The sequence below is a fragment of the Triplophysa rosa genome, linkage group LG11 (assembly GCF_024868665.1).
Source record: "Triplophysa rosa linkage group LG11, Trosa_1v2, whole genome shotgun sequence".
Classification (NCBI taxonomy): Eukaryota; Metazoa; Chordata; class Actinopteri; order Cypriniformes; family Nemacheilidae; genus Triplophysa; species Triplophysa rosa.
In genome coordinates this window covers 22,643,538-22,665,719 of record NC_079900.1, presented here as the reverse complement: position 1 = coordinate 22,665,719, position 22,182 = coordinate 22,643,538, and the positions used below count along the sequence as shown (strand labels likewise).

Below are 22,182 nucleotides of genomic sequence, written 5' to 3'. Positions count from 1 at the left end.
TGCTGAGTAAACGTAACTTTATTATGTACACCGATGTACATATTTTTTTCATGTTAATCCAACATATTTTTGTTCCGTGTAGTCTGTAGCAGTTGGAGGACATACAATAAAGTGTTAGCAGATATTAAGCAGAAAGCCTAAAAGTCAAAAGGAACCATCAACCATCACACACACACACACACGCACACGCACACACGCACACGCGCACACGCACACACGCACACACACACACACACACACACACACACAAAACGAAAAGATTAAACCTTTAAAAGGTTAAAAGTGTCTGCTTTCTGTAGTCAGTATAGGCAATAAAACCACAAACTCACTAGACTTTGGAATGGCACCATATTGTTTGCTTTCATTTATCAAATAGAGATGGGGCTGTAAAATAGTTTTTGTAGCAGATGGCAGATATCTATATAGTTCTCCAAAATAAAAATCAGAGATGGATTCTTTCATGACTGTGGAGATTCAATGCAGGCTTCAAAGACTGTCGCCTTTGACAGTTGACAGTTGGCACACAGGCACAGCAGGAGATACTGGCAAATCTTGTTCCTTCAGTCCGGTCAGTTTCTATACAGTGTAAGAATATTCTATATATTCACCTGAAAGTGAATATCTCTCTTGCTTTCAGTTTAAATACCACACTGACATTCTAATATGTATGGTTCTCCAGGGCTGAATAAAGGAACGTGGTTCAATCAAAGTGGTTGAAAAGGAAAAGGCATTTGTGAAAATAGGCAAAAAAGAAATGATTTCAGGTATTTATTATCAACATTTAACAATAAAAGATGATTAAAGATAATAAAGATTTGTTTTACTTGCAGTAACATATATTAAAGTACATTTTGTATTTTAATCATCTGTGATGCTTTCAGATGGCATACTTGACCTTTTACAGTGATCTATTACAGAGGTTCCCGAACTTTTCAGCCCGCGACCCCCAAAATAACAGTGCCAGTGACTCGAGACCCCCACTATCCTCAGAGGTGGTTAAAGTATGCAAACGTTGCGCGCAAATGCACACATGCACTTATTCTACCCAAACTCTCATAATGACAACACAAAAGAGCACAGTCCAGTATAATATTATTTTATAGTTATTTACTCATTTCTTTACTTTTTGTTATACATAAACTATGAACTATTACTACAGATGGCTCAATTTCATCAAACTGATTCGAGTGCTGATGGATGTGCCTCTTTTCGTACCTGAGGACTATGGCCCCTCTTACTGCGGCGCTTCTCCGCTGGCCTCCCTGCGTTGTCTTTGGTCGATATTAATCAACATTTCATTTTGACAAATAAGAATATCCTATAAACTTAAGCCTGAAAAATAATCTGCGTGCACATGGGACTGTTTAACGTGGTGGTGTAAATGGACTTTCTGCACCTAACCCAATGCGGTTGCTAATGTCATTAATGTGACGTAATCACCTCAGGGGTCACGATCGAGGGGGAGGAAATTCCTAAGGCTGATGGCTTTTTATTTCCCTGGTTTTATTTTTAACTTAACTAATAATTTTATATTTTGTTACACTTATTGATTAACGTTACATATGCTATTTCTAATAATAAACAAAATGATTTCTGGAAATCATCTTGCGACAACGCCCTCGAGGCCTTGCGACCCCCACTTTGGGAACCCCTGATCTGTTATATATTATTATTAAGGATGCACAATATATTATCGGCACTATATCGGTATTGACCGAACAACATAATTTGTAATGTTATCTGTATTGGCCCCATAATAAAATCAGGTTGATATATTTAAGATGATCAGTTATGAATCTCAATTTTGAATTTCCTCTGGTTGAACCACTTCTGGTGCACATTTAAAACCCAGTACAGCACTGTCTTTCTGTCATGATCATTCACTTACTGCTATTAGCAAAACATTGTTGATGTAGGAACAGTATGTAGATATTTATGAATGTGTTAATTATAGGAACAAAAGCATACTGCTTGAAGCAGATTGCTGTCTGAATGTTACTTGTGGCTATTATACTGGTAATCTCCAGTGTTGGGTGTAACTAGGTTACTAAGTAATTAGTTACTGTAATTTAATTACTTTTCCCTTGAAAAAGTAAAGTAAGGGATTACTCTTATTTTTTCTGTAATTTAATTACAGTTACTTCGGATGTAATTAAACTAAATACTTTGTGTAATATGTGTGTGTAATAGTGGAATTGACATCAAAATTCAAAGTCTAACTTTAAAATCTGTGCTTTAATGTATAATTCTCACATTTGTAATACTTTGGTGAGTTAATAATACTACTGTATGTAGTTTAATATTATTTATTTGAATGAATTAAAAGAGCCCTTTCATGCCTATCCTTGAATCACTTAACTAATCAAGGTTGATAGGATATAGAAAGTAATTAGTAATAAGTAACTAAATACTTTTTGGAGAGAGTAATTTGTACAGTAATCTAATTACACTATTGAATATGTAATTAGTTACTTTTTGAGAGTAATTTACCCAACACTGGTAATCTCAAGGTTGGACTACTTCAATGCATGTAAATGTAAAAATTTAAAAGTTAAAGAATGTTTAACTAGTGTAAACTAGGCTTGGTACATGACTTTCGGTTATCGGTTTCTAACGTAAAATAATTATCAGTCATCATTAGCGGCCAAAATGTACATATCGGTGCATCCCTACTTATTATTATTGTTATATTCACCCAACAATCAATCTTGGGTTCACAGGAAAGCAATATCCCATAAGAACATCGGCAGCACGGTTTAATTTTATGTCGACTTTTAAATGTGGGCACATATGTGTTCATAGTGCTTCATATAGCTTCACATTTAAGTCCCTGATGCTAAATATCTTGGACAGATGTGGGCACACATTACATTTGGTGCTGAGAGGAGTTAGTGATTGTGGAGCTGTGAATTTGACCTGCTGCTCTCATGAAGCCCTCAGGTCATGTTACAGCTGGTGATTCATCAGAAAATCCATGCAGTTTAGTGGCAGAACCGCTTCATCCCTTGTATAATGTACTCCCACAAGTACTGGGAAACAGCCGAGAAAAAAAAGAGCTCCAAAATTTCACACTGACTCATCAGACAAAAATCCACATTTGTTTTCTTCACATTTTAACACCAACATGACTGAGTTGTGCCAAATTGGTGGAATTATTAGATACAGCATGAGCTCTTTTGAAAATATTAGTGAGGAGTGCGTATAATGTGAATGTAAAACCATGTCTGCATTGTATTTTCAATTACAAGTCCATGTTTATTGTAATTGAAAAAAAGCAAATTGTATTTTTTTTCGTCAATTTTGTTTATTTTGGGGGGCATGTTCAGTCAGCCTTAACAGGGTATACAGTCATTTGTCGGGAAAGACGATGTGGGTATAATCACAAATTTCATTTTTGGACATGGAGCATTTCCTTGTTTATTTTGAATCCAACCTACAAAACCCCCAAAAGCCATTTGGGACTAATCATAACTAATAAAAGGTTGTGCTGTGTGATATTCTGATATGTCATGGGCTCTCTTTGAGTAAAACTGTGGCGATAATTCTGTTATCTGAATGTATTTTTAGCTCAGAGAGACATAATGAGATCTGGAACCTGCAGCATAAGCACGTCCCAATTTCATCGCTTTTGATTCTGGTTCTTACAAAATCTACTCCAAATCTATAAACAGAACTAAAAATCCTTTAAGTGGTTTGTCCAGGGTTACAGGACTCTGACAAGTAACTAATATTAATGATCATTTGATGTGTTCTGACAGGCAATTAATTCATACGTCCTGTAGTGACACAACTTGACAATTTTGCCTCAGTTCACAGTGTGGGACGACTTTACTGAAGGTTTCAAACTTCTTACTCATTTCATTCTGACTTCATGGCAATGACGTTTTATTTTTGCCATGACACGCACACATGCACACGAGTGACTGGATTTCCTGCAGTGTAATGGTGTTTCTGACAAACATCATTTTGAACAAATGGTTTACATGACAAATCTCTTTTCTCAGCACAAGTTCAGCAGAGAAAGAAAATGAAAGCACTTTACAATAAGGTTTTGTTCATTTGTTAACTTTAGTTAACATGAGCTAACAATAAACAACATATTTTACGACATTTATTAATCTCTACTAATGTAAGTTAATGCAAATTCAATTGTTCATTGTTTGTTAGTTATTGTGCATTTACCAATGCTAACAGATACAATATTGTATTTAAATATTTGTAAATGTTAAAATGAAGCTCTTGGATTTATAAATGTCCTATAAATGTCATTTTATCCAATATCTTCTTTTGTGTTTCACAGAAGAAAGAGTCATACAGGTTCCGAAAGACACGAGGGTGAAAATATGATGACTGAATTTTATTTCTGGGTAAACTATCCCCTTAAAAATAATGCAACCTTATGCAACAAATGCAACCTCATTGTAAAATATAGAAATGAAATGTGAAATATGAAAACAGATAAATATATGATATTACATTATATGTACTGGTTCTGGTGCAAAATATAATATATACCATATTATGTGAATTAGCACTTTCAACAGTAAAAATCATCTTTCCTTGTCAAGTAAATGTATCTTAATTTGTACTAAAGCAAGACAAAAATGCTGCGTAAGAAATTAATTTTTCGCAGTGCAAATTAATATGCCAAAACAAAATGTTGGGATAAAAGTTTATGATGTATAAACACTTGTACATCTGTAGACATGCAGATATTGCCTATTAACTCAAATTAGATTTGTTTAGATTGGACATGATTCAATAGCTTACTATTACCGTAAGTGCAGTTTATAGTCGTGTGTACGCGGTATAGCACAGCCTACGCAGAGACGTGTACGCCTGATGCGCACCTCTCTAAAAATGTAACAACGCGTCAACTAAATGTCACAGTTTTGTTATGTTTTAGTTCTGGTTTTCTTGTCTGTTCATTCCTATGTTTATTAGTCATCATTAGTTTATCACTCTCACCTGTTTGTCCCTGATTATCTGTCCTTTTTAAGTGCCTGTGTTCAATCATTGTCCGGTTTTTATTGTGTTTCGTGTGCTTGTGGGATTTCTTCCTTTGGATTTATTAAAAGAGACCCTTCGTGCGCTTGTATTCACACAACATTCCATTACACTGAACGCGGACCGCAAGCACTGTGATTGGTCTGTTTGAACCCCTCCCTCAGGTAAAAAATGTCTGCGGTATATGTTTACTCAAACGCATTTCCGAATAAATTATCGAAGTAAATGATTTGTTCTTCTGTATTTAACATCTCAAGCTGCAACACAAGTGGCTGTCTACTCGCCGCTATCACTGCTAATGCTTCTCAGACAGCGTACACAACGAGCTGCTTCTTCTTCGGCTCTTGTCTTGGTTACACAAGCGACGCGTGCGTGGACACTGGCACCTAGTGGTCATTGCCTGTCGACGCGGACAATGACACACAAGTATAAATAAAAACCAGCGCGTTACACCATAACTTGCCCTTTACTCAGTCACGGGACAAGATGATCACCTCTTGATGTAAACCACAGAAAGAGTCACTGAACAAATCAATGAATGAATCTTTTCAATCTGTTCCTCATAACTGGAATGAATCCTCATATCATGTCGAGGATCCACCTGGATTACAAAGAATTAACATGATTATAGTGATTCATTTTCTGGGCAGTGATCTGATCGTGATTAATTAGCTTTCATCTGATCATTACATTTAAAGTAAATGAGAAAATCCCATTGATGCGTAGGGGAATTCAAGCATGGTGATTCCGCCCACAACACAATGAACCTTTAACAGAGCTTGCGCACGAAAGCACGATGGGTGACGTTGCTGTTTATGACACTTTCACGGTTGAGCTTTTGATGCAAACCCAAGTCTGTTGGACGTCACAGTTTGGTTGGTTTGATCGGTGTAGAAGCTGTTTCTCTAAATTTCAATGCACATTCGCTTGAAACTGTGATCTGAAGGGTAGTTGTGTGGTTCAGCGTGGTTTGAAATTGGTGCAATCCACTACTGTACCAGAAAAAAAATCATGATGTACATAGTTCCATAATGCCATTCTCATTGCCGCACGTCTCGACTGAAATCGCAGCTTGTTCTTTACCTCTTTCGCAACGCTCGTGCTGTAATGTGTTAAGTATAGGCATCCCAGAGGCACAGCAATACGAATAAAACAGTGTACCTGTCAAACAGCTGTCACTAGTACTCTGGGCAACACATATGGTGATGAAGCAAACATTTTGTTTGAAAGCAAATAATGCAGTTCGGATCAGGTTGGGACCGAGTAATCAAACCAACGTGAAAACAGATACGGTTGTCAGAAATCACCTCTGTTCCAAAGCTCAATGACATGCCTCACCGCCTACTGTTTACATAGGCAGATGTCTTATAAAACAACATCCCAACCCAAATCTCAAAATCTCAAGCAGTCTACATAAGTAAATATGTTCTTCACTGTTCTTCAATTTGGGTATCTGTAAAACTTCATGTTTGAGGTCTACTTTTCTCTGACATTCCCACAGGACCTGATTAGACTGTTTGTAGTGTCAAAAGTGGGTGGTATTTATAAGAGGTGTGGGTTGTATGAGAGATGTTTGCAAAAATTTGGGAGTTGGGAGAATTCTTTTGTCATTTTATTAGAAAAGCATATGAAACAGTTTATCAGCAGTGTTGGAAAGTCTGAAATCAATTATTTTCCTTTCAAGTCCGAGTTAATTACTGTATGTAAGACCGATCTGTGATGGTTGGCAAATTTCTGGAGTAAAGATAGCCAATGTTGAACTCTCCAGCAGTAAAATTGTCATTACAGTACATGCAAGCCAACACCTTATACCTCAAACATTCTGGTTTCATCTAACCTTCTCAAGTAGTAAACTTCTGCAATTGATTTGGCCTAACAAACAGACTCCATTCAAAAAACCTTTTACAGATAATTGTCTGGTTTTATTTGATTAAATTGAACATTTCACATTGTCGCTTGAACATCATCGCTTGAAAAGGCACTTTACGGTGCCATAGAAGAACCATTTTTGGCTGAATGGTTCCATCAAGAACCTTTTCATGCGAAGAACCTGATTTACAAAATGTTCTTTAGGAAAAGGTTTATTACATTATAAAAATGAAAGAGATCATTATAAAACCCTTTAATTAAATGATTAAATGGGGAACTAAAATGCCTCATCGGTGGTATTGCTCTGAAGAACCTTTTGTAGGACCTTTCTTAAGCCTCTCCAAACAGCCTCCCTGTTCTTTTGCTGTCTCGCAAGCACTTACTGTACTTTCCTTAAGGAAAAATGTGAATTTGAGAATTAAGGTCCAGTGTATGAAATTCAGTAGCATTTAGTGGTGAGTTTGCGAATTGCAACCAACGGCTCACTCCACCCCTTGCTTTCAAAGCACTACGGGGGTTGACACAGGACTAAGATGTTGTCACCTTTTCGCTTTTTTGCCGAATGAGTCAGTAGATCTTCAAAAAAATTACACACTGGACCAATAAGGTTAAACTAAGAATCAGATTTTGGCACTTTGGGCTTAAAAAATACTTCATATTGTGAAGAATCTTTGTTACGTGAGAACTTGACCCAATGACTTGACCGCGAATTAATTAAATCCAATCAGCTGTAGTAGGGAGCAGGTGTACTCTGGGTAAAATTCAGCAGGGGGGTGGCTGTGGGATGGAAAAAAGACATTTTCTAAAGAGGCGAGAAAGGCAGCACCTCCTCCATAAATGTGGATGAAGAAATTATGAGCAACAAAAAATAATACAAAACATAAGCTGTGATTTGCTATACTTGTATATTGTATATATACAATGTCAATGTGATAACGCTTGCATTTCATGATTAATATAAATACATTTGCTGTTGATGTAAAGGTACTAAAGTTTAAGTAATGAGATGTGTTTACATTCATTGTGATGTATCTGTTTGCAGACTTTGGTATTTTGGCAAATTGGATCACATTTGGATCAGTACGGGACATTACTGAGATTTCTTAAACTCTAAAGGGGACACCTGTGAGATTACTGGGATCTTTTTCTCATTTGAAAAATCAATGAAAATGGAGACTGCACAAACGTTTTCTCTGTTTTAAACTTTTAATTTGATCTTGTTGTGGAAAAACAATTAAAGCGAAAGAAATGAAAAAGATCTCATTTGTGATTTTACTTTCCAATAGCTTGGCACAGTGAGAACAACCCTGGTTCCTCTAGATGGTCATCGTTTAGGTGTCATAAGGGGCAGTAAAGTGTGTGAGGAGGAGCGATTATCTGAGTCCTTTTTCTGCTTCTGAGGAAAAACATATTCCTGCCCTCACCTTTGAAATATCATTCCATAGCTCTTTTGCCCTTTCAATAACAAGCCTTCTAATCCTTCCTGCGGGCTTATTCACTCCCATATCTGCTCCTTGTGGAAGCGTATGCTAATTTAAGCACATACACTCGATGAATCCCCAACCGCTTTCATCGCAAGCTGTCACGAGACAAAGATGAGACCAAGAGCAAGTCTGTGTTACTAGATTGTGAAGACTGAAATGGGGAGTGAAGCAGGTAAACAAACAGGAAATAGTTTTTGATAATTATTTATATACTCTATATCTTTATTGCGGCAGAGTGCTGCAACGAAGGAAGGGATTAAGTTTTCCGGAGAAAATTGAGAATTCATCACTTTTCTGTTGTACACACATTTGATTTTCTCTTCCAGCTTTTTCATCCAACGTCATTATGCCGAATTCAAAAGTAACCTTTTATTTCATTGAAATGACATTTCATTTAGCTTGAAAAAGTCTTTACTATCTTTTATTTTGATGTTTAATATATCCACATATGCACTTGTATGCTAATCATTCACTTAAAAAAAGTTTTTATTGTTTCAAAAATAAAATTATGCTATGCAGGTTTGTCACTTCATATCTTAAATTGAAACGGCATAAAACACACAAACACACACAGGTTTGCTATATGTGGGTGTGCTGGCTTTGAAATACCTACTTTTTTATGATGGGCTTCATAAAGCACCCTGGCAACCAGCCAGAACACCCTAGCAACCACCAAGAACATACTTTTTCAAGTTCCATGCTCACCATACCAAACATTGTCATTCTGGATATGTGGCATTTCACAAACATGATGTGACTTTAACTGTGTACCAATTAGCAATAACACATCTGTCTTTTTTTGCACAATGAAGCCGAAGTCGCACTGTTGAAGATTTCACCCAGCTGCTCTGTTCCCAGCTCTTACAAGACAGATGCCTTTTATTGATCCCCGAGGGAACATTCAGAAATAATGAAGCAGTTTTCAGCAGAGGATGCTTTCTATGCGCCAATCTTTGATGTTCCAGCATACTTGTGCTGCCCACTCTGCATAAACCCACCCAGACGGGCCTCATACTCATAACCCCTGGTTTAAAAAGCCCATGTTTTATCCACTAAGCCAGCGAGGCTTACGGCATACTACGATATCAACCCAGAGTCGATCACAGCAGTACACATCTCTATATTCAGGAGCTTGCAGCCAGCAGTGAATGTTTACCCATGAGTCTGAGCTGACTCAGAATGTTTACCTATCAGCCTGCTGCGCGAAGCTGTTCTTAGAGAGTCTTTCAAAGAGATGTGATGGGCTCTGGCTTTGTTGAAGATTGTATTAAGTGTGTTAGCGCAGCTGTGATGCTTGCATTGCACACTGTCATTCGTTTGCCTGTCAAGATCTGAATGCATAACTTATGTTACTTCATTGTTCATTTCCCAAAGAAAACCTGTTACAGAAATGTTGAATTTCAGGATATTTGCTTGCTGTTTTATTATTTTTTTGCTGGCTTTTTTCTTTTTTTTGAGCTACAGTATTGACAAATACTTTTCTTTTCATTGCATGCCATTTACTCAAAAAAATACTATAGGCCTACTGTGGTCCTACACTGATATGGGAACCTGCTGTACAGACTCTTGTTTAATAGGCGAGTGGTCAGATCAAAAACATTACATCCCCACATTTCTCCTCGCCCCTCATGCTTTGGTAGACAATAAATGACACATAAATGACACCTTTTTTAAGCTTGCGCTCTATACACAAAGAAGCCCAAGTGTTCTTGTGGTGTATTTGCTAAGGGACCAGGGTGGCATAGTATTTGGCTGGCAGTTTCAAAGTCCTGGGGCATGAAGACACCTGAGGACTCAAAAATGTGCACTGATCTCACACTGCAGTTACAGATGGACTGTTCATGAGTATCATTTTGAACCATAATATGGTCGCTGTCGGGCGGAATCCTCGTATCTCCAAAACCATTATTTTTCAGGAAGTTAAAAAAACTGCATATTTTTTGAGTTATTAAACATTGTATCGTTAAAGTTGGTATTATAGCTTATATTGCTATCATATACTGTTGTGTACCAACATTATTAACACAACATTTCCCCAAAACCATGTTTAATCGGAGATACAAGGTTTATAACTTGGGAGCAGGGAGATACGAGATTACGCTGTCATTGATAAGAATGGTACGGACACAGACGTCGCTGCTGCCAGCAGTGTTCATCAAAGTCTGCGGTCGCGTTGAGCCTCTTGACAAGAGAAAAGGCTTCAATAGTTAACCAAAGCTAACGACTGTGGTTACATACATCTTCCTAAACTCTATTTTAAAGGTTTAAGAACTATAAGTGATGTAATACAAAAAACGATGAGCTGACTAGGCTGTCTAATAGGCGGAAATTAGCCGAATCTGCTCGCAAACTTACCTTTGTGGCTCACGGGCTTCCTTCTGCACCGAAGCATTACAGCTATCGATTTTTAACAAACCAGACCTACTCAAATGTATCTAACCTAACTATTTTCACTCGTTATTGTCTAAAAAACTTTCAATCAGGAGACGTAATGCCGAGAAGCTCCCGCGGAGTGAAGAAGAGGTGGAGTTACGAGACTTCTCAGACAGTTGAAGTGTCCAATGGAGTTAAGAGATTTGCTCTCAAGCTATTTTCAACACTTTAGATTGGTTAATAATTTGTAAAAATAACAGACCCACATGGGGACTGACCAATAGCATCGATTTGTGAAAAAATATGAAATTGACCATATTTGGACATAGGAGGTTTCCGCCCGACAGCGACTATATGGCAAATGAGACACCCTACCAGTGTTGGGTAAGTTATTCTCAAGAAGTAATTAATTACTAGTTACTAATTACATATTCAATAGTGTAATTAGATTACTGTACAAATTACTCTCTCCAAAAAGTATTTAGTTACTTATTACTTATTACTTTCTATATCCTATCAACCTTGATTAGTTAAGTGATTCGAGGATAGGCATGAAAGGGCTCTTTTAATTCATTCAAATAAATAATATTGAACTACATAAAGTAGTATTATTAACTGACCAAAGTATTACAAATGTGAGTATTATACATTAAAGCACAGATTTTAAAGTTAGATTTTGAATTTTGATGTCAATTCCACTGTTGCACACACATATACACAAAGTATTTAGTTTAATTACATCAAAAGTAATTGTAATTAAATTACAGAAAAAATAAGAGTAATCCCTTACTTTACTTGTTCAAGGGGAAAGTAATGAAATTACAGTAACTAATTACTTAGTAACTAGTTACACCCAACACTGCCTCCTACTGTACTCTGTACATTCAAGCAAATCCCACAAGACCATATTGTAGACGTAGAACGTACAGTAGCAAAATCAACCACCCGTGCTAGATGGCCAGTACATCACAGGGCTACCATACACAGACAGAACAACACAATCACACTCACGAGTCACACCTATGTGCAATTTAGAGTCTCCGATTTAACCTGACCTGCATGCCTTCCGGAGAAACTTGAGTACCTGAAGGAAACCTACGGCAACATGCAGAAAACATGTAAACTTCACAAAGAAAGGCCCTATGGGTCAGCCAAGCACAAATCAGGGACCTTCCTGCTGTAAGGCAATAGTGCTTTCTCACCTGAGCCACTGTGCTCCCGAGGGTAGACAGCAGATAAGTAAAACTACCTTGAGACTGTTTTGGTGTAAGGCTAACACTGTATGTGAATTTGATCCTTGAGCAGATTCAGAAATATGTTATACAGGAATACAATATTTATGCTACATAGACAGTTCTACTTTAATAAACCCTTTCACCCACACTTAATACATATATAATCACGGCCTCAAGGACCTTTCACAAAGATACCTCCATACAAGCATTTCAGTCCCGCATCCGGCTCCAGTCAGCAGAATACAGCCACGTGTGGGAGTCATGAATCACTCTATCAGCCCGAGCACGATCCCACTGTTTAACAAATCGGGGATTTTCAGCAGGCTAATAAATACATGAGGAAGCTGAGGCAGCATGTGTTAGCGGGATTAGTTTGACTGAGGCAGACACTGTTCACAACATTCACCGATCTCAAGCTTTACAAAAAAGCCAACCTCAAAACAGCACAAAGATCAAATATAACACTTAAGGTTCAGAGCAGGGGCCTCGGTTATAAAACTCGCCGTAGATTTCATCCTAAAAGTGTACGTACACACAAAAGCTAGGTTGCCCAGCTTGGTTGCGCAGAACCTGCGCAGAAATCCCTTTGTAAATCCCAGTCAGAGAAACATTGTGCGTACGTGCATCTCCACCCCGTCTCCTCCCTGAAAGTACCATATATGGAGTTTACAACGCCTAGTTTTACTATGCATAACCTCATCTGCATATAATTGCCATGCATAATCCAATCCAAGTGACACAATGTTTAACACCATCAAAGGTACAAGACATTAAGAAAATATGAATGCCATTTGTGCCATACATATTACATAGCTAAAAATCCAGTATCATTGTTATGTTTTAGAATAAATATAGCAAAATATTCATAAAACTGTTCTCAGATAAAGATTTTATAAAAGTGATCTCATTCTTTTCCACTGGCCAAATATTATTTCAATTGTTTTAAAAATACTAATCAAATTAGATTTATCCAATTTTGCTGATAAGGTAAACATCTTTTAGCTATTTTAGGGAAAACAGATATATTGCGATGTAACCTACAATTGTCCGACTCGGCGTATTTTGAAAAGGAAACGTGCAACTCTAACGGTTCTCTGTAAGTTGTATCCTTCAAATACAGTGGTATTTTTCATAATGTTGTGGAAATGCCTTCACACGACATCAACCTCTGTGCAGTTGTGGTTGTACAGAAAACTATTATCATTAGACCTTTTCAAACCGGACAAAGGACCGAGTCCAGCAGTGTCCACCATTATATTGAAGTGCGCATCATTGATCGTTGTTCATGTTAAATATATATATTTTCTCATAACCCGAGACATTCTGCACCTATAACATGCAGTTCTGTCATTAAAACATAGCATGCCACAGAACGTGATCAAGCACATCCACTATAATTATATCTAAATGTATATAATTTTTTGTTTAACTTCTGCATAATGTCTTGACATAATTTAAGTGTTTACTTTAAGAGTGGAATATTTAATGTAACTGTGTAAATCAAAATGAAAGTAGAGTTTAAAATCCCTGTTTACTTCATTACTTTTTTCACTCTAGGATAAAGAGTGTGTACGCACAGTTAAGAGCATCTGTACGGCGGCACATATTTACGTCAAGATTTATTTTATAAATCCGGATACGTGCGTGGAAAACTGTCATGATTCTGCCTCTTGTGGTCATGTTTTTCTTAGTCTTGTGGCAGGATCATGACAGACCCAGGTTTTTAGTGTGAGAGAGACATGGCATTGTTTGTTTTGGCATGCCATGTGCTCTCTCCGGTCTCATCTCTTGGCCCCGCCCCCTCGTTTCCTTGTTTAGCTTCCCATCAGTGTTTGATTCCCTACACCTGCCCCTTGTTAATTATCCTTTGTTAGTTCCCCTATATAATGCCCTCGTGTTTGCTCTCCTGTGCTGTTTCGTTGTGCTGTGTGTGCATACCATGATTGTATCCTGCTTTGGTGTGTATCATGTTCTTGCCTTGTCTTGATGTGTAATAGTGTTAATCCTAGTCCAGTCAAAGTTTTGTCAAAGTCTTAGTTAGTTATCCTGTTCGCTTGTTTTTGCCCCCACGTGGGAAGTCTTTTGTTTCTGTTTAGTATTTGTGAATATCTTGTTTTACTCCCATCGTGGGGTTTTGTTTTGTAGTTAATAAAGTTTAAGTTGTTCACATACTGCTGCCTGCACTTGGGTTCTCTCTCCCTGGAAACTCCTGAAAGAACATGGCATACGCAGATTTCTATGCCCATTTTGTGCGTAGGCCTCGTTTGTACATCAGGCCCTGGTCTGTTCAACTTCACCAACAAATGAAACGAAATGAAAACGTCTCGGTTACGACTGTAACCTCCGTTCCCTGATGGAGGGAACGAGACGTTGTGTTGAGAGACAGACTGGGGTTTGATCTTGAGAACCTATCATCTCCGAGAGGAATTTTAAAACGCCAATGGGCTTGGCGAATGGCACACGCACGCCAGTCCCCGCCCGTGCGTACGGGTATAAAAGGGAGATGGCGGCGGCCATTCACTCATCCTTTGTTCTTCTGAACCTGCGTGGCTTATGTCAAGCAATATCTTTTCGAGACTCTTCGATTCGTCGACGATTTCTACTGCTGGATTTACTACGCAGAGCAGCGGCCTTCTCCCTCCATCTCGGCATCGAGCTACAGACCTAAAAGAGCAAATTTCTCACAGTTGCGAGCATGTCTCGCTGCTGTGTCCTTGGGTGTGACAGACTCATCCCTGAGTCAGACGGGCATGACACCTGCGTCACATGCTTGGGGGTCAAGCATGCTGATGCAGGATTTGTCGATCCGGCATGTTCTGTGTGTGAGAACATGGTGATCAAGGTGTTGCGGTCATGGCTGGCTACGTTCTTTGTGAGCGCTGCCGCCACCCTGTCTGCTTCCCAGGCGAGGTCGACCGCTTCGGCGAGCAGCGGGGGTGATTTGGGGGACCTATGGATGTCGCTCCATCAGCTTTGGCATCGCGGACCACCTATACCCCAGCACGCTCACCTGGCTCGTCCCCGATGGGCGGCTGTGGACCGTCCCAGACTCGACAGAGGGATGAGGACGAACTCTCTGTCATAGCATCAGACAGCTACCTCCTGGCATCAGATGCGGAAGACCTCTCTGAGCTCCCACCCACGGGTCGGAGAGCTTTAATTTAGTAATAGATTAAGCAGCTGATAAGGAGCAAAGAAATGCAACTTAAATAGGACGCAGTCTAGTGTGTGTTGTATGACTATTGGTTAACGGTGATTAGCTGCACCTGATGTGATCAGCTGATGCAAGCTGAACTCACGTAACCTGCCAGAACTAACGCTACGCTTGATTTCTGTCGGGACCACTGTCGTCAATTATTTAACGATAGCATATATTTAGTTTGGCGGAATGAAACTGTTCTGGGCAAACTCTCTGCCCGTCCATGCAGCCTTGCATGGACTTAGCAGGAGCGCAGCAATACATGTCCCCCAAAACAAAATTATTGCCACCAAAAGAAAATCATTCCCCCAAACAAATAAGCATGTCTAAATAGCATGAAGAACGTGCCTCATTATGCAGACACTGGGTTAAACTAGCAGTACGGCTGGCAGGGGAAGCATACACCCTGCGACAATTTGCACGAGTTGGGTGAGCAAGTTGTTAGGTGCAGAATGGGTTAAATTAGCTGTAAGCTGTCAGGGGAAGCATACACCCTGCAAAATAGTACTAGAGTTGCATGAGCGATTGTTGACGAGACGAATGGGTTAAACTAGCAGTTAGGCTGGCGGGGAAGCGTACACCCTGGAACAAATAGCACCGGAGTTATAGGAGCAGTTCTTAGCAAACCGAAAGGGTTAAACGAGCAGTAAAGCTGGCGGGGGAAGCATACACCCTGCAACGAATAGCACAGGAGTTATGGCAAGTTGTTAGCAAATGAACGGGTTAAACGAGCAGTAAGCTGGCAGGGGAAGCATACACTCTGCAACGAATTTCACGAGTGTTACATGAGCGAGTTGTTAACGAGCTGAATGGGTTAATCTAGCAGTAAAGCTGGCAAGGGAAGCGTACACCCTGCAACAAATTGCACCAGTGTTACATGAGCAAGTTGTTAACGGTTAAACTAGCAGTAGCTGACAGGGGAAGCATTCGCCCTGCAACGAATAGCACCGGAGTTTACATGAGCAAGTTACCAAACCGAACGGGTTAAGCGAGCAGTTAGGCTGGCGGGGGAGACGTACACCCTGTAAAAATAGCACCGGAGTTATAGGAGCAAGTTGTTAGCAAACCGAAAGGGTTAAATGAGCAGTAAAGTTGGCCAGGGAAGTGTACACCCTGCAACAAATAGCACAGGAGTCACATGAGCAAGTGTTAACAGGCTGAAAGGGTATTAAAATAACATTGCTGAATGGTTTTTTGCCAAGTCAAATGGCTTGACCTCAGTCTGTTTACTGTTGCTTGGCGACGGCGCAGCTCACCTGGTGCGTTTAGTACACTCATTAGTATGCAATGTTGTAACGAACTACTGTTGTGAGTAGTGTTAACATGTTATATTGATGTGTACTGTGGTTGGTATACAATCCCTTGGTATTACTTTGGTTGGTGTGGACAGACAGTAAATAAGTGTGTGTTTACCACAGAATACACTGATGATGCGGGCATCATCCCCAGTTACACCATGGTGACCGTCAGACGAATCCCTGGAACTGGGGTAAAATCCACTTCTGTCAGGACCACTGTCGTCAATTATTTAACGATAGCATATACAGGTATTTAGTTTTGGTTTAGTTTTAATACTAAACCAAATTATACCAAAATCTGATTTTGAAGGTTAGACCGGACAATTCTTTTCTACGGCTGCCATATTGAGTATTCTTGTAATATTGAATCGTCTTATCTGTTACATAATGTAACTCAAATATATAAATTATATTGTTTGCATTATTTATTTATATTTTTGTATATCTTGGTTGGGATTTCACTGTGGTGCATTGAATATAGATAAGCTTTAGCAGTGCGGGTTGGAAATGATGGATTTTGGAAGGTTTACTAATTCTATGCTTGCCTTGATCGGGCGATGTCTCTGCAGAGATTCTTTGCTGTTCTGCAGACTGCTCTGTCTTGTTCAATAAAACTAGAACAAATTTACCTGGAAGAAAATATTCCCTGCTGAAAAGAATTTTTTTTAGAGTTTATATCAACTTGCATTGCTGGTTAGTGCGGATTTGATGTTGACCTGGCTATTAAGCCAACATGGCCATCTTGCATGTTAGACTGTATAAGAAACCTTCTTGGTACATCAGTACACCAGCTAGCAAGCATAACATTTGCCGGAGAACAGTTTAGTTGTTTTCTTGGATGAGACACACAGAAATATTACTTGTATTCTATTTTTCTTTTTTTCGCACAGACACAAAAATGCAGAACACGGTTGAGTCCAGCTCTAACGGTACAATACAGAAAAGACAACTGGGACTTCTCATCAGATGAAGAAGCCCCTAACCACCATCTATTCTTGTAATTAAGCAAATGCTGTAGGGCTTCTATCTGTAGTCTTTTGATAGGGTCGACTTTCTCATGCACAGTAATGACTGAACTGAGCCCTGGTTTCACTATCTACACTACTTTGCCTGCTTAATAAGGTTGATTAAGGAACACAAAGGGAGAAATTCGGAGTCAAGCTTAGTGCTATCTGCCACGTTACTGCTTGCCTGTTCTGATTCTGTTTTTGATAAAAATGACATGAATTGCACTGTCTCTTAAAGAAGTGTTTCAGGCGAATCTCAATCAAATATATACAGACAGTATTTCTGGGAGAATTTAAATCAAACAGATTCGATTTAATAGGCTAAGCAAATGGTGACTAAACTAAATATGCTCAAATATGTCATTAATTCCCATTTTACAAATGAGTTATTCCACAATTTAAATGAATTTACTGTCATGTGGGGAAACTACTACAAACACACTATTTATGTAAATATTAAGTGTTTGCTTGATATTAGTGGTTGCATACAGACTTGTTTTGTGTAATATTACAGATTATCCAACAAACCTTTTACTACAGAAGTAACACTTGTTTGGTATCCACACAAAACCAGTTACTTTAGTAGCCATTCAATATGGGACACATACAATAGCACTAACTTTACATAGAACACTTGCTGCATCACACATTTGAAATAATATTCAAGTTTAGAAAAATAGTAAAATAGGCAAATGTTGGCCAGATGGTGTACTCCACCAGAAGTGTGCTTCCATGCATCCGTAATACCCCCTAAAAAACCTGTTCCTAGCTGACCACCAAATTGGTTTTAGACTCTTCAGGCGGGATGCGTTTATAAGATTTTCTGGTTGGCTGAACACCGGCACCACCATGTTTACATTACTTTTAAAACCCTCTGGGTTTCACTGTAAAGGCATCACTTTTGTTATTGTTACCCATAACAGAAAACGCAGCCATTGTTTAAAGTGAAAGTGACCTATTAGTCAGATATGGTGACCCATACCCGAAATGTGACCTCTGCATTTAACCCATCCAGAGAGTAGTGAACACACGCACAGCAAGTGGTGAACACACGTACACCCGGAGCAGTGGGCAGCTATCACTGCAGCGCCCGGGGAGCAAGTAGGGTGCCTTGCTCAAGGGCCACCTCCGTCGTTACCCGCCGGCCCTGGCAACCTTCTGGTCACGAGTCCGACTCTCTAACCATTAGGCCACGACTGCCCCATAATGAGCTGTTCATGAGCTGTTCATTTAGTCACACTAATGTCATGCTGTTTCCCTACATGGAACAACCATTTACTGGCACGATGACTGTCAACCTTCACAAAGATTCATAATCCATTCCATGATACAATACATACTGTACAAACTGTGCACTTTATTCCAAATCTTCTGAAGCAACAGGATAGAAAACAAACTGAGGTTTGTTATTTACTGACAACCTCTCCAATCTAAAATCTTGTATGTAAATCTTATTCCTTCAAAAGACAATGCAGATCTAAGGAAAATCAGGCACAAGAGTTCTTTGTCTTGTTCTTTAAAATAAACTTGTCTGTAATGTTCTATCGTAAGCCTTGATCGTAAGATGCATTCAGTTCAGTATGAAGCGAGCAGATCTGTAGGCCTACTGACCTCACAGTTGTGGATATGTTCTGTTTAATTGGCCAGGTGAGAGACATCCATTCACTCCTTCCACCGGCTCCTCGAGAAACAGACGGATGGAAATTAAACCCGACTGTCATCCTAATTGGTCCCTTTTCTGTTTTGTGCTGTTTGTGTCGTTTCTTCAGTTATGAGAGATGAAGCGGGCTGCCGCTCCGCTGATGCTTTGGAGTAAGAGACTGCTAATAAGAGGCTTAGAAAATCACCCTACAGCCGGCCCTGTTGTTTGTATTATGTATAAATACAACTAATATGCCATCGAATTTGAGATCAGTCTCCATTTATGCCTTTTGTTTATCCATGACTCATTCTCCTCAGAGGAGAGTACTTTCCAAACCGATATTAGACGTTTGTTGCTTTCTTCCTCTGCTAAAGATCGGGTTGGGCCATTACATGAATTTCCATCATGATTTAGCTGGTGGACCAATATACCCAAGTCTTCTTTTTATACAGCTTGTTATTTACTAAATATTTGACTGGTTTTCCTAATCATGAACGGCTCATTCTCACATCGAATCATTTGGTAATAAAAACCTGCAAGTCAATCATATTGTCACGGTTATGTGTGGGTCTGTCATGTCTTTTTCTGTAAGGATGTTGCCCAAATCATGAAACTGGGAAGTGCAGCTAAACTCTTTAATAAATCCAAAACGTGAACAATAATCCATGACATGACACGAGACGAGACACAGCAAACATGGCTAGGCACCCCTTATACATATCTACATTCAATAACCAACACTAGACACATGAAACACGCTCAACCTGATTTTGCCAAGTGGTTGATGTCCTCAGGGCAACATATTTTGTTGACCTAAGGACAACATTTTTATAAATAAAACCTAAACCCACACCAAACCCCAACCCTAACCATAACTTACCCCTAAAATCAGAGGGCACCTAATCCTGGTTGGAAGATTAAACTTAAAATAAACTGTAAACTTATTTCTGAAATCTGATTGGTTGATTTAAATGTTGTCCCAGGGTCAACATGATGTTGCCCTAAGGATATCAACCACTTGGCAAAAACAGGAGAACCCATGAAACACCTGGTATAGGGTATATACACACAAGGACTAAAGACTAACAAGGCACACCTGATGACAATGAAACAATAAGGGCAAGGCTACTCAAAAGACTACAAAGACAACGGACAATGACTACAACTAACACTTCAAAATAAAACCCATGCCAGACCCACACATAACCGTGACACATATGCGGTAGCGAGTAAAAAAGTATTTATTAACACCCTCAAAAGAGCTGCTGTAGAATAGAAGATTTTTGAGTCAATTGTGAATCAACCTTTCTTGAAAGTTTTTTTCTTTTTTACGTTCCATGTGGGGAAATAAACAGCATACAATGAATGACAATGTGTGACTTAATTGCTGCGTTTCCAGTTATGGGTAACAACAACAGAAGGTTTTTAACGAGTAAAAGAGTGATGCAATTAGCTGTAGCCTGATTTAAGTGACATTTATCTGACATTCACTCATTGATCTTCGTGACAGTGTTGGGCGGTCTGGAGTCTCGTGGTGTCCTGCGAAAGATCAGCGATATGTTGGAGATCATCATGAAAAGGATCGACACCCTATCAAAGCTGAGCAACAACAGCGAGTCTCAGAGACTGGAGGAGTTGAGCTCTGCTCTCCACAGGTACACCTTCACACACTCATGATCAGAGCACAGCAACAGCTCGCAAAGGCAGTTAACACGACAGTCAACACCTCCACGCTCACGATTACAGCAGAACAACACCTCGGCTCGGTAAAACACTTGCTTCAGTTCATGTTGACATGATTGGAGTCAGGAGATGTAATTAGCGCTGGGAAAAATCTGGAATTTCTGGAGGCGCTGACTCTTTGAGCTTCCTTGGAAAAGAAAAGTAGATTTCTTTAGTACGGTTTCTCCTAGAAACCAATAAGATGAAATGAAGAGCAAACAAAAAATGAGCTGAAGGTACAGACACTATGTGTTCTGTTGGACTCGGGCATATAACTGGAAACACGACATCAATAATAAGGCAGTTCGTTCGAAAATGGGTTTATTACAGGTTTGGTTTATACCTTGCCACTGTAAAACCCTTCTAAAACGTGCAGCACGATTATGTGACAATTCCCAAGCGCCATAAGCGATAGATTTATAAACATAGGCATGTGAGAGGACTATGTGCCATTGCAACCCCCCCTCAAATGTCCTCAACATTATAAACCACAAACTAAAGAATATCATAACATGGGCAACCCAGTGGCATGTACCCATTGGATTGTTTTTTGTCTATACAATAGAAGTGAATAGGTACCGCCATTGTTTAACATGTCAGCTGTGATGTGAATTGTTTACTCTTCATTTTGTTATATTTGCACTAAAAGGCTTGGTCGGGTAGGGAAAATTTAGGAAATGAATGTGAAATTGCTCAACATTTCCTTTTCACAAAACTCAAAATCATTGGAATTGACTCATGGTGATTTCAGCTTTCAACGATGACTCAAAGGGAAACCCATTAAATGTTTCTCATCTCAGAGAGACGGACAGCTCTATTTGCTAATAAGTTATTTGAGACACTTCCTAGAGTTTTCACCTGTCACCATGGAAACAAAAGCCCGGCAGATCAGACGTTCAGAAGGTTTCTGGTGTCACCGCTTAGACATAACTTCAAACATCAACTAATCACATGCGATAAAAACACCCACGTTGCTTAGAATCTTCTATTTGAAACCAGTTCATTTAAGTGGCGTTTTTAAAATATGACAAAGACAAAGTTCCCCCAAAAAGGAAAATTCTCTCATAATTTAGTCACCTTCATACCATTCGAAATGTATGTGACTTCTTTTCATCAGCTAAATACAAACTGACATTTTAAAATATAAATGGTCACTTTATGGCCCAACTTGTTGAAGCTCAAAAAGCACATTAATTAATCATAAAAGTAAATTAAAAAGGATAATAAATGTCTTCTGAAGCAAAAAATATGTTTGTGTGAGAAAACATTTAATATTTTGAGCTTATTAAACAAAACTGAAGCCCATTATAGAACCGAATTTAATTGATCAAATTCAAAGTCCATAA

General features: G+C 39.0%; 1 protein-coding gene across 2 annotated transcripts in view; it reads left to right on the top strand.

Moving 5' to 3' along the window:
- The window catches only part of LOC130561272 (alpha-1,6-mannosylglycoprotein 6-beta-N-acetylglucosaminyltransferase B), a 132,642-nt gene that overhangs the window by 16,018 nt on the left and 94,442 nt on the right, over nucleotides 1-22,182 (top strand). The window contains exon 3 of one of the 2 annotated variants that reach the window (XM_057345477.1): nucleotides 20,625-20,769. The exons of the other annotated variant lie outside the window; for it this stretch is intronic. Coding sequence (XP_057201460.1) covers nucleotides 20,625-20,769 — 145 coding nt within the window. The remainder of the gene's footprint in view (nucleotides 1-20,624; nucleotides 20,770-22,182) is intronic. 2 annotated transcript variants of the gene reach the window in all.